Source organism: Macadamia integrifolia, chromosome 7 (genome assembly GCF_013358625.1).
Source record: "Macadamia integrifolia cultivar HAES 741 chromosome 7, SCU_Mint_v3, whole genome shotgun sequence".
Classification (NCBI taxonomy): domain Eukaryota; kingdom Viridiplantae; phylum Streptophyta; class Magnoliopsida; order Proteales; family Proteaceae; genus Macadamia; species Macadamia integrifolia.
This window is the reverse complement of record NC_056563.1, coordinates 28,011,577-28,024,705: the sequence shown is the minus strand read 5'-3', so window position 1 is coordinate 28,024,705 and position 13,129 is coordinate 28,011,577. Positions and strand designations below refer to the sequence as shown.

Here is a 13,129-nt window from a genome sequence, read left to right as displayed (position 1 = left end):
AAAGAAGGAAGCGATTTTAGTGGACACCACCAACCCACAAGTAAAAAAGGCATTATGAAGAATAAAACAAACTAGAAGAATAAAACAAACTAGAGTTAGAGTTGTGAAAAATGTTTGCTTCACAAAAAAAGTATATATGTACTTAAACAAAAATTTGTATTCTAATATCACCATTTTAACTGAAACTATGTAAGAATGAGTGTGTCTCTTATATCTTTCCTTTCCACGTGGGCAACATACTCTCTTACTAGGAATCTCTTCGAAATATCTTCTATTAGGATATTTTTATAAAAATCATTTCATGTATCTAATGTGCATTATCAAATTCAATCTTTTAAAAACGGAATAGAAGAAAACATTGTGAATAGATACTTCCTAACCTAGAGGAAAATGCTCAAATAGAAAACTTGATGTTATTTTTATAAGTTAAATTATGTAGAATAGTATATTTCAATTTTGAGAAAAGACTGGCACACCAACAGGGTACCCGTTATGCGTCTTTCTCTCTGTAAAAGACTCTATTGCCTTTACAGTTGATACATGTCGCTAATTTACTGAAAGCTGACAGCATGCCCAGTCATTTCCCATCAATTTTACAGCTTGTTTTTCTAGGATTCTTTCGTGTTTGTAGCTATATTATTTATGTCATCCACACTACCATTATCCATTGTATAGGTTTGGACATATATCTTAGTTGATCATTGATCATCCAAATAAATCGTTGGTAACCTATTCACGTAGATGGATTTAAATGGAATTGTTGATAGAGTGATGTTCTAGTCATAGGTACAAAATTATCGTTTTTATATGTGGAGTCTAACTAAAGATGTTATGAGTTTTTCTATTTTTATATGAAACTGTATGACCTGTTAAAAACCACTCAAATTCTTTTAGAGGTTGGATCATGGATTTAGGTATTGGTATCAGTATCTGCTGATATTGATTTGATATCGATTCAAATCAAATCAGTGTGTATCGGTCACTTTTGCTTTTGCTTTTTCAAAAAAAGTTTTTTTTTTTTTTTTTCCCTTGAAACGAAATGGATAACCAATCCAGATTGAACAGGTATTGGTATCGGTCTCAGTCAATGTTGATACGACCAATAAGATACCGATACTTGAAACCATGTTGGATACTGAAAGCTTATCCCATCTTGCAGTTCAATCTCTACTGATCAAATGGTTTATAATTGTTAGAAATCAACAATGCAGTAGAACAACAATTTGCAAGAGGAAAAAATGGAAAAGAATCACACACACACACACACTCATGGAGATCTACATGGTTCACCAAGATGGGCTATGTCAATGGCCAAACGATAACCAAAGCTTCCGAATAGGAACACAAAGATTTACATGATTTAGCCAAGATGTGCCCAAGCAATGACCAAAGCTTCGACTACTCGAATGAAGAAATTACAAAACCCTAATCCTAACATCTCCTTATGAAACTGACCGTATGTATATCGTTTCAAGGCTTCCCTAATCCCCATAAATACAAAATTAACCCTAGTAGTTCCCCCTTGCAACCTCCATATCCCATTTACTAATGAGCGTGTTCACTGTTATAGGGGTAGAATCAATAGTACTTCTTAGATTAAACTGATATCAGACTTCACCAATAACAATAGCTTCTTTACAAAAATAGATTTATCTCTGAAAATGTAAGCCATATGTATGTAACTATCAAAGATAAAAAAACAAAAAGATTCTAAAGGATAAGGAAGCTAAGACTTAATATGGTGTCTTCTTCTAAGGAATTGAGGAAGAAGGCTGGTGTGTACATTTTTTTCAGCTTTGTTGGCCGTTCATGATGGTAAAATGGTGGCACGAGCAGCTACATTTTTGAATCGGCTCGCACATATTATCTGGCATGTGTTTTTTGTTGTGTGGATAGTATTATTATTATTATTTTATTATTATTATTATTATTATTGTTTGGGTAAAGTGGTTAGTATTGAAATGGCTAGTCCAAAGTCCAAATACCTAAAATAGAACCTAAAATTAATATGAAATCAAATTAAAATCGAATAAATAATCAAATACAAACCGAATAAAAATGAAAATATAATCCAACCGACTTTTGGTAATATATTATTATTCTCTGTTCAATTCAATTTTAGTCTTTATATTTTTATCTTGAATCAAAGTAAAATCAAACCAATTGACACCCTTAATTAAAGTTTCTAATCCTCTGTTATGATAAGAACCAAAATCAATTTCAGTTTAATATTCAAGGTAATAATAATGGCTAATGGAAAAGAAAACAAAACCCTAGCGTTTGAATGAGAAAGAATTCAAAGGGTTACCGGAGTATCAAGCTTCCATAAACCCCAAAACCTCAAATCAAATGAAAAACAGACCCCCAAAGACATGATCTATGAAATAAACGCAACAATCAGAATATCTTTTTCTTTATACAATCAAAGATCAAAGAAAATTCTGGAGAAGAAAAGTGAAACGAAGAAAATACTTAGCCAGACTGTGCTTGCCGGTGAGCTTGTGGTGGCAGCCATGGTAGAGAGTAGCTTCATTGACGGAGCAGAAGACGTGGTGAAGTTCCATGCTTCTCTCCTCATCTTCACCGTTCACATTGTCAAGGACACATGTCGGACGATGAAGATAGAACTGCACCACATTGCACAATTGAGGAATTGTAAAGGATATGAAAAGAACAAGTAATCGGTTGAAATAAATAAATGGTTCAGATTATGTCAGACAAGACAAATGGCTCAAATTAAAGAGTGTTTACAAATTAGGAGCGCTTAAACGCTGCTACGTTTTAGCCTTAAATAGATATCCACAAGACCAACCTAGATAGTGGTACATGCCAACTTGAAACCACAATCAGCCGACCCCACCCTTTGCCCCGTGCATCTTCAGCTGCAGTCCAACTCCACACTTCTCCTTTTCTTTGCTTTCAACCTCCCTGCCCAACCATGCTCGCTCCAAACCCACTCCACTCCCACCCCTGTCCTTATCCACCTCCCAACCTTCCATCTAGCAGGAAAAAAAATAAAAATAAAAATAAAAATAAAAAATCCACCCTGGAAATTTACCTCATAACTGAAACACCAACCACTGCAACACAGATTCTTCTTCTTCTTGGTCTCCTCTCTTCTCTGTATCATCTTTTTTTAAGAGAAAGATGGTACTTTGTACCATCCCGATATCAAAATGACATTTTCCTTGGAAGGCTGTTGTTGTTCCTTCTTTCAATTGGTTCCCGAGTTTGTGAAATCATTTTAGGGTTTTGTTGGTCACGTCTTACATGACATAATGGTAATATAATCTAAAGTGACTAAAGTGAATTCAAATACTAGGCATATGCATGATAATCATTCTTCTTCTCTATTTCTCAAATTTTCTTTTTTTCAATGAATCAGGACTAAAAGGGTCGCTGAGAAATATAAAAAAGGAAGCAATTAATTTCTCTATTTCAAAAATTAAAAAGAGAAATAGAGGGTTGAAAACATGATTAATTTGATGGATAAAGAAGTAATTTCATATTAAAAATAAAATACTTTCGGTGCAACTTCAACCACCACCGCTACCAACTCCATCTCCACCTCTATTGCCACCACCACCGCCACCACTAATGCCTAAGCCAAAAATTAGAGTATTGAATAACATTTTGTTTTCTCAAAAAAAAAAACAAAGAATGACATCTTGTAAATTTATATCAATTCTATATATAGAAATTATTACATGATATCAAACATATTTTTTTGCTTAAAAATATGGCCAAAAAACAGAAATGCAAAAACTTATTTTTGAATATAAATTTACCTTATAAACAGAATGATTATCATGTAAGCCTTAAGAAATCTTTGTTAGGAATTCCATCAAATAAAGACGGTATATCCATCATATAGTGACAAGCCAGCCTCCAAGATTGACAAATTTAATTTTGAAACATGGATTTGCTCGTGCAGCAAATGAAAGAGAGAAGATACAAGGAAGGAGAAGCAAACTTAATAGTAAGTGGTGGTGGCCAAGAGAAATCTGGGAATTTTGAATTATCAAAGCAAAAGGAGAGGTGGACGTTTGCATTGTCTAAAAAATCATTAAAGAAATTTGAGATAGAGTATCTTGAGTAAATATAGATTAAGTGTGCAAGTGATAGTAATTGGAATCCGTGTTGGTGTACGATGTCTTGTATTTCATCACAGTTTAATCCAGGGAGTACTGATGCAGCACCTCGACAAGCAGGACGGTGGTCCCGCTAGCCGGTTAGTGGGCCGTGGGGGTTGCAAGGGGGTAGGGGGTGCAGCCCCCCGCTAGAATTTTTTTATTTTAGGGTAATTGTATACTTTCCGGATTAGGGTTTTTCGCTATATATTTGTAGCGAGGGTTTCTTTTTATGTAATGCAAGCAATACTGAGAGGTGTGAGGATGAGCGCTGTAACCCTATTCTCCATTAATAGTAAAACAGGATCTCATCTCACCGGGGACGTAGGTAACCTTGCTGAACCTCGTAAAATCTGTGTACATTGTTTATTTTGTTTTTCCATTATCTTCTGCATCGTTTTAGGGTTGCGTTTCTATAATCCAACTCATCTACAATGTGTGATAGGGGTGGTAGAACACATCCAATGGCCTAGAGCAACATGGGCACAAACTTCAACATACGTGCATGCATCCCAAGGTGCTCTAGGTCGTTGGATGTACATTACCACCCATGCCACGCCAAAGAGAAGCTCCATCCTAGTAATTTTCCCTAAACTAACAAGTAAGAAGGGGGGAAATTTTGGTTTTTTTTTAAATAATAGGGAAGAAGGAGAGCTAGAAGTTTATCTTTTATTTGAGCGAACATAAAAGGAAGCTATGAGGAGGATATCATATTCATACTTTTTCTTCAAATTCGTTGAAAAATGCAAGATCGAATCTTCTCTTTGAATACTACCTAGAGTGCTTCTCATATGAGCTAGCTTCAAGTCCAAAAACGATAAAGATACAATTTACAATAAAATTGTATCACACCAGTCACCTCGCACTCAGCAATCAAACTACTGCACCATTAACAAAATTAAGGCAACAATGATCTACTGAAAGAGAGTGATCTAGGATCAGCTTGGCGAGAATGCTATGCAATAACATCCTTCTAGGATTTTACCTAAAAAGGAAAAAAAAATTCCTCCTGAGGTTTGCCACGTGGCTTTATCCTAATTGTTTGGGTGAAATCCGATAAACCGGTGTCTTTTCCTCCAATCAGGGAATGTTCCATGAAGATGAGGACAGGGCCCCGCATTTAAAGTGGGGATTAAGAACCTCTAAAAATTATAACAAAAAAAAAAAAAAAAAACAGAAAAAAACAAAAACCTGTAATTAATGAACTCAGGCAGGATTGAGTGACGACTCATGCCTCATGGGAGACGAAGGACGAAATGAAATTAATGAAAATGATGGGTAAAATTCAGTTATTTAGATTTGAGAGTTGTTAACTGTGTGCGGGGTTACCTCACTAACCATGGTACACTCCCTAGTCAAGCAGCCATATAAAGAGAAGCGAGAGGGAGGGAGAGGGAGGGGGAGTTGAAAGAAAGAAATCCATGGACCTCATGGAAGAGAGTAGCGAGTGAAGAAAACCCAATTGTTACGAAGCGAAGCGACAGGATAGAGTAGAGGGGATCAACGGATTCTCTCTGCCTTTAAGTGAGACTTCTTCAAAATCATCTCGTCTCTGAATTTTTTTCTGAAAATTCTTCTTCTTTTTTCTTGGAACCTTTAATTGATTTGTGGGTTTTTTTCTTTTTCGTTTTGATTTCTACTTTATTATAGAGTAATTGATGTTCTGATCGTGAATTACGTTTTCTCGAAGCAAATTTGTAGTTTTAACTGAGAAAAAAGATTGAATTTTTGTTGTATAAGCCCTTTTGGATGTTTTTATTCATTTCTGATCCGCGTCAGTGATTTTAAACGAGCTCTAGAGTTCTGTAAAATAAATGAATGGATTACCCCTCACTGTTTTGAGATTTTGTAGTCAATTACAAATGGCCCAGATGAATAGTTGAGCTATCTGGATACGATCCCCATTCTTACTAGTTTCTTCAATTCTTAAAAAGTGGTAAATGGTAAGTTGAAACTAAGAAATCTTAGTTCTCCTACAATTAATTACGAGAGAGGGCAAATACTTAGTACTTGGGAGATGTTTAAAGTAATCGTTAGAAGATAATCCGGATTAAGGCAGAAATTGAGCATAGAAAGACTGAAAAAAGAATTAATGAAAGATGGTAGTTAACATCTGTGAGACTGTTGAGATTGAAGTCAAGATCCTACTGGTTAGCTTTTGGAGAAACCATGATTGGTGGAGCAAGAATGCTGGCCAACCATAAATCGACACATGAAACCCGGAAGTTGAGATGGAAGATGGTTAGGCTACAAAGGACAGAATCGCAGATGAATGGATTCATAGGAACTTAGGGCTAGCAACAATATTCAACAGGATGAGGGAGAGTTGATTGAGATGATTTCAGGGGTCCATTGAAGACCAGTGACTGGTCCAGAGAAAAGATAGATAACATTCAAGTTGTAGGTGTTAGAAGGGCAATGGAGAATTGCTTAGGTTGAAACAGTGTGTTAAACACGAGTGCTCACGATTTAACAGAAATCTGACCGTAGAAAGATTGGAAGAGAGTAAGAGGTTTTGTGTATCTAAAAGCCAAATTAGCATAAGGTTTGGTGGGGGTATGTCCAAATCTTGAGTAATCAGGTTTTTTCAGGTTCCATATATGGATTATTTAACTGATATTTTGAGAATTTCCATTAATAGAATGAGTGGTGTGATCCTGTGGATTGTGGAAAATGGTTTGTTTCATGGTGATTTTATTGATATTTGTCATTTAATTTGATCATTTTAATCTATTTCATTTTTATTAGTTATTAGAGAAAATATTCGTTGGAGGTTATGTAAATTGTAGTTATACTTGAAGTTCTCATTTTGACTACTCTGCTTTCTATACTTGTGTGGGACTTTAATTAGGTTGGGTCTGTTTTTCATTTGAGATCTGGAAAAGTGACCATTGAAATTTAGTTTTAATCTTGATCAGCTAATTATGTTTGGCACATTGAATGTGAACTCAAATTTGTTCTCTATTGTCTTCATCTTATATTTCCCACTAAAGCCTTTTTTCGTTTGATATGTATTTTTATTTTTTTGGTCAATGTACTGACAACCTGCGACTTTTGCCACGACTAAACTCCTGCTTCTGGCTGCAGAAACCCAGTTTCGCCTTGATTGATCTTTTGAATTGGGTTACCATGTGTTCTTCGGCACCTATCCCTCCGCTTGCTGATATTGAATTCCATTCCACTGATGAAGAGCTTGTAGAGCATTTGGAAAGATTCATCCATGGGGCTCCCCTTCCAGACAATGTGATTAGCGAGGTGAATCCTTACAATGTTTTGCCCTGGAATTTACCTGGTAAGTATTGATGTGAATCTCTTAGGACTTAATGGAAAAAAAGGAAGTCATCTATGATGGTTTTTGGCATAAATCTTTCAGCATTATTTGTTCATTTGGCCATCAGAAATTGCCATGGGATGGTTAGGTCTCTGTATTCTCACTTTCTAAATGTCACTGCTTGTCTTCATTAAAAATCATTCTATGCTGCAAATTCAGCAAAAGGGACATTTAATTTTCAGTGTTCTCACTTTCTAAATGTTACACCTTGTCTTCACTTGGTTTTAATTCTTCTTCTTCTTTTCTTTTCTTTTCTTTTCTTTGGGAGGGGTTTGAGTTGGCTTTGTTTTGCCTCTTAAAAGGTAGGGCAAAAAGGTCTACTTGAATATATGAACTTTGGCTATTTATTTCCAGTGTTTTACAGTGATGCAACATTTCTGACGTGGACTTTTGTTGCCCATCCTATGTTGCGTGATATATAGATGATAAAGCCACCCTGCATGAAGAACATTTTAGTGCATTCTTAATTTCATGATGTGTTGAAGATCATGATGGAAAAGATCCACCCCACACGCCCCCCCCCCACAAAAAAAAAAAAAGCACACGCACACACATGTAGACAACCTTGGTTGGTTGGCCCCTTGATATGAGTCATGTGGAGAGTTGATTCTCTTCTTTCTTCCATGTGGAGAGATTGGAGACAATTAGAGGTGGAATGTGTAAAACTTTGTTAATTTCAGGTAGAAAATGGTGACACAGGCTGATTTATTTGTGGTAAAGGTTATCACTCTGGATCTTCTTGCATATGTGCATGACTATGACAACACTTTCAGAAAAAATACTATTGAGTGCTATTGCTACTTTTGTGCACAAATGAAGTGAGTATAGTTTTCCTACATTCAGGACACTTATACTCCACTTATTGGTCATTTACATAGAATTGTTATTTACACTTCCCCATCCAAGTGTCTAAAACTCTTGAGTGAACAAGAATCCTGGATTTAAGGCGAATAGAAACACTTACCCTACTCACGACACTGGCATGCTGTTATTCCTCTGAGAAATAGACAAAATCAGATAATGTTTCTCTGACTATCTGGAAAACATTTCTCAATGTCCTATCAGTTAATCAATTAAATTTAAACTCCAAACCTTTTAGATTTAGTCCAGACAGTTGCAGGCCTCTGATTTTTGACAAAAACAATGCAGCTAAGTACAGTTATCTCTAGTCATTCAATAATAACAACTTTATCATTATCCAACTTCTATTTCTATTCAATATTTTCGATAAGATGTCAGAGCCTGATATTTATACGGTAACTCAGCTTACGAGAAACATGTTGCAGAGAACATTTGGTACTTCAATTCAGAGGGCCCTAAAGTTACAGGAACTGGATATTGGAAAGCTACAGGGGAGGGTCGCAGAATTCCAAAGAATTCTACCACTACTGGTTGCAGAACTACTCTGGAATTTTACATAGACAAGGCTCCTTATGGAACTAAAACTGATTGGATGATGTATGAATACAAGATTTATTGGAATGTGTTCTCGGAAAATAATGAAATACAGGTTTGTTAAGATTCAATAAGTGCCTATCTGTTTTTTCAGCTTATACAACTCCAACTACTGGCCAACTGCTGATTGCTCGCATAATTTGCAGGATTCCAGTTCCCTGTGTAGGGTCTTTCTCAATAGCATCCAAAGTCCAGATCATAAAGATCCCCACAGTCGTGCTAGTGCAGATGACGCTAAAGGAGACTACATTCATCCAAAGTCAGCAATCAGGGTGCAAGCTGAAGAAAATTGTCTCAGTGCACAAGATGACTTGAGCAGGTCCCAGGTAGGTGAACTTCATGACTTTGTTTCTTTGCTGCCTTGTTGGAAAGGACATATTCTGTGGTATTACATGATAAGATGCTCAGTTCATTACTTGGTTCCCTCCCTCCCGCAAATCAATGTTGTACCATTTGAAAATGAATCCCTGTCAGGTTCATAGACAGAAATTAGAGAGTGAGTCCAAAGTCTATCTATTGGATGTGCATGTGTGTGTTGTATCGACTGAAAACAAGATGGGTCATCATCTGTGGAATCGAGATAGATGCTCTTTTTGGGGCCACAGTTTCTCTTGAGCAAACGGATTTTTGCCTACATATTCATGGCATAAAATGAGTATTGAGTTCAGTTGTGCTTTCATTTCTCCTATTTTAAACCATCAGATATGTTTATGCCTGTGTAGGTCATCCATGGTTTTGATGAGAATGGACCAACAGCTGTGTCCGAAAAGAATTTGCCAGACCAGAGACTTGATAATCCTGTGGAGAACCTGGATGAAAACTATGATTTCTCAAGAGAAGACTACTTGGAATTACTTGATCTTGTTAATCCTGAATCGCCGTCTTCCAGTTCTGAAAACTCGAGTTGCTTGACCATGTCATCAGATGAATACTTTGATTCCTCAGCCTTGTTGCGGGAACTAGAGGGAGGGAAAGGAGAAAATACACAGACGAACCAGACAAATTCTAATTTCAGTGTCACTACATCCCACGGACCCAATCAGATGGTTTTTGAGCCAACATCTTCTGGTATGTGCACCAATCAATTCCTTTTCCAGTTTTCCCGGTAGTTTCTATATTTTTGTTGTAGTTTCTCAACCGTGGGATAAATTCATACCTTCAAGCTTAAGGAAATCTTAGTTTTCTTTAGTCACAGCTAGTATTGTCTATTAACACAGAAGACATGCAAGTTTTATCGGTGTGATGTCCATCAGTGTGCACAATATGCACACTTGCCAGTTCAGGACCCACCATTGGACTTGCATTGTATATAACTAGTATTATAAGGGAACCAGTGTATGAGGCTCCTGTCACTGTGGGGTCTGGGGAGGGTCATATGTACACAGCCTTACCCCCGCTTCGTAGAGAGGCGGTTTCCAGTGTCAAACCTGCGACCTTGTGGTTGCAATGGAACAACCTTACTATTGTTCTGAGGGCCACCCTCGTTGTATAACTATTATCTAAATGATAATTGACCCTAACCATTGTCTAGTCATTTCCTATGTTATTGGTGGGTATACAAACACCAAACCCTTGATGAATACTGGCCCTTGCCCACACTTCAGTAAATGGCTCTTTAGTTGCAATTGGTATTAACTTGGCAATTAGTGAAAGCCTCATCTAGAACCCTATCCCTTCCAGGTTCAGCAGTACAGCAGCAAGTCCTCAACAGCAAGATGCAGAAACATGTTGCAGATCAAGGCTCCTCTACGAGCTCAGCAAATGATGTGGCATCATCAAGTGGTCTTCCAGCCGTTTCAGACGGAAAAAGGAAGGCTGTTAGTAGGATAACAAAGCTTAGGAAGAAGTATTTGTGCTTCATCCCATTCTAGATTTCTTATGTGTGTTTATATATATATATATATATATATATATGTATAAGTTCACAAAAGTCTGATAGATCACTTTGTTTATTTTGTACAAGGAAAAAAGAAAATATGGACAGGATAAATACACAGGGAGGGATCTACACACTGCCTGCGTGGATTGGCATCTCCCACGCCAAACCAATGGCTCACAGGAGGGAGTGCCTCATGATTTGTCCAAGGGGGTCACATGGTCAGGTAGGAAAGTGTCAGGAGGGAGACTGTGTTTGAGATGGCGTGCACTATCGGCAGTGTGTACATCATTTTCCCATAATATATTTACTCTTAAGTAGATAATTACATCATTTTTCATTAAATATATTTACTCTTAGGTAGATAATATTGTTCTCACTGTTTCTTTTCCCTCCATTACCCCTTTGTGTAACTAACAATATATGAAGTACATAATATCTGGAAAGTTGAACTAAATGCTTCCTCTTTTGTGTAGGTGTGCCTCTTATTTTTGTGGGAAAGGGTGGTTGGGGGTGATGAATTGGGATTGAATTGTTGATTTGCTTCAGGTGAAATGAGTAGATAACATCTAATCTTTTAAACAAGGCTTTAAATAATGTCCAAAAGCAATTCTTGTTAAAGTTGAATATATTCGTGGCTGTATTTACTGAGCATATAAAACAGTAAAAGCAACTAGATTTATTTATTTTTAGCAAAGAAGAAAATTCATTAAGAAAATAAAATGGTTTCAACATCCTTAGTTATAGAGGTTGAGAGCTTACAAGCCTTGCCTTATCTGCCCATTTTATGGGCTATAGTCACCTCACCCCTTGTTTTGAGTCTAAGCTTAGATACATCATATAATAAACTCAACATCTCCCAAGCCATCCCCTCACATTCCCTTACTTGAGCCATTCTACCACCTCTTGACAATCTGTCCTCACTACAACATGCACCCACCTCTGCTTTTTTGCTCCTTGCAATTCCTGGTACATTCTTCGTAGTTTCGACTCTCGCGAACTCCAAGATTCGAAGTTTGCAGAGCTCCTTTCCCCTATCAGTCAAGGTAACTAGAGTTGTTATATTAAAGTTGGGGAGAGGGATAGGTATGCTACCGATATTATGTATGCTAGCGGATAGCACCAATGGGATCACATGATGAGATATCATACAAGAAGGATATAAGGGTCATTTCAAAAAGGGGAAGAGAGAGATAAACACAATGGGTGTTAGCTTATGATATACCGGTGGCATTCTAACATTTTCCCTTAAAGTTGATAAGAAAGAAATATCAACTTTATTGGAGTTGTTATTCATCAGGCAATTATTGTTACATTAGAGTGCTTAGAAGTAAGGAAGAAGATACACTAGCACAATCTAGCAGCTTGGAGGATGAAAAATACCCTTAGTGGAGGGTGGTAAGCTTATTAGGCTTAACAACAACAGCAAACACAGATGGTTGTTGAAGTCATAACAAAAAACATCTCTCTTGTTGAGTGAAGGTTCATCTGCAAGATCATTTAATTTTGCAGCAGTAATTGACAGAGATAATAAAGGTTTATTAATTGGGTTTAGGTGAAGATATCATATATTTATACACTTCTGATAATGTTTTAAACATTGTTTAAAGAGAATGAAATAAGTTATATATTCAAAAATAGGGATCAAGCAAGGGAAAATGCCAAACATTTTTTACCCTAATATGAGACGACCATTAAATTTAATATTTTTGGTCATGGACTACCTAAGCTAGAGAAAGATTCTTTTCCTGGAGGTAAACCCCATCTCACACCACCCCTATCTGAACTCAGCTAAATAATAGCTATCCAAGTAATCAAAAAAAAAAAAAAGGGGAGGGGGGGGGGGGTGGGTGGGGTGGGGAAGTGATAGTTATTGGAAATCATATGGAGAAGCTTTTAGCTATTCCAAAATCCAAACCAAACACCCAATGGGGTAATAGGTTTCATACTTATATCCTATCTTAGGCAAGGTTTAAAAACTTGGAATCGGGATCCGAATCAGTCCTGGTGGATTCTGATTTGGTTCGACTTAGAAATGACTTGGATCAGTTTAGATCGGCCCTGGCCAACTTTGATCTTGATTAGGTCAAAATTGAATTGGATTGATTAGGATCGAGCCTTAGAATTGACATATTCTAGGAATCTATTCGGGAATTGACTTGGATTGGTTTGGATTAGCCTTAGAATTGGCATATTATAGGTATATAGGGTTTTCCCATACAGATTAGGCCCGAGTTGGATCAAGCCAAATGAGGATTGGCCAATTCCAGCTCGATCCTATCCATTCTTAAAACTGTGATTCTTAAGAGGTCTCTACTCCATGGTTTTAGGTATCAA

General features: G+C 36.8%; 1 protein-coding gene across 2 annotated transcripts; it reads left to right on the top strand.

Moving 5' to 3' along the window:
* Positions 1 to 5,499: 5,499 nt before the first annotated feature.
* Positions 5,500 to 11,267, top strand: LOC122083660 (NAC domain-containing protein 79-like). 2 transcript variants are annotated; one of them, XM_042651530.1, is made up of 7 exons: positions 5,500 to 5,654; positions 7,218 to 7,422; positions 8,748 to 8,971; positions 9,063 to 9,242; positions 9,639 to 9,984; positions 10,597 to 10,762; positions 10,880 to 11,267. In XM_042651530.1, the coding sequence occupies exons 2-7, from the start codon at positions 7,260 to 7,262 to the stop codon at positions 11,049 to 11,051; spliced, it is 1,251 nt and encodes a 416-aa protein (XP_042507464.1). In that variant the 5' UTR covers positions 5,500 to 5,654; positions 7,218 to 7,259; the 3' UTR covers positions 11,052 to 11,267. The 2 variants fall into 2 exon arrangements, with proteins under 2 accessions (XP_042507464.1, XP_042507463.1); XM_042651529.1 differs by having other exon boundaries at positions 8,727 to 8,971.
* Positions 11,268 to 13,129: the final 1,862 nt, after the last annotated feature.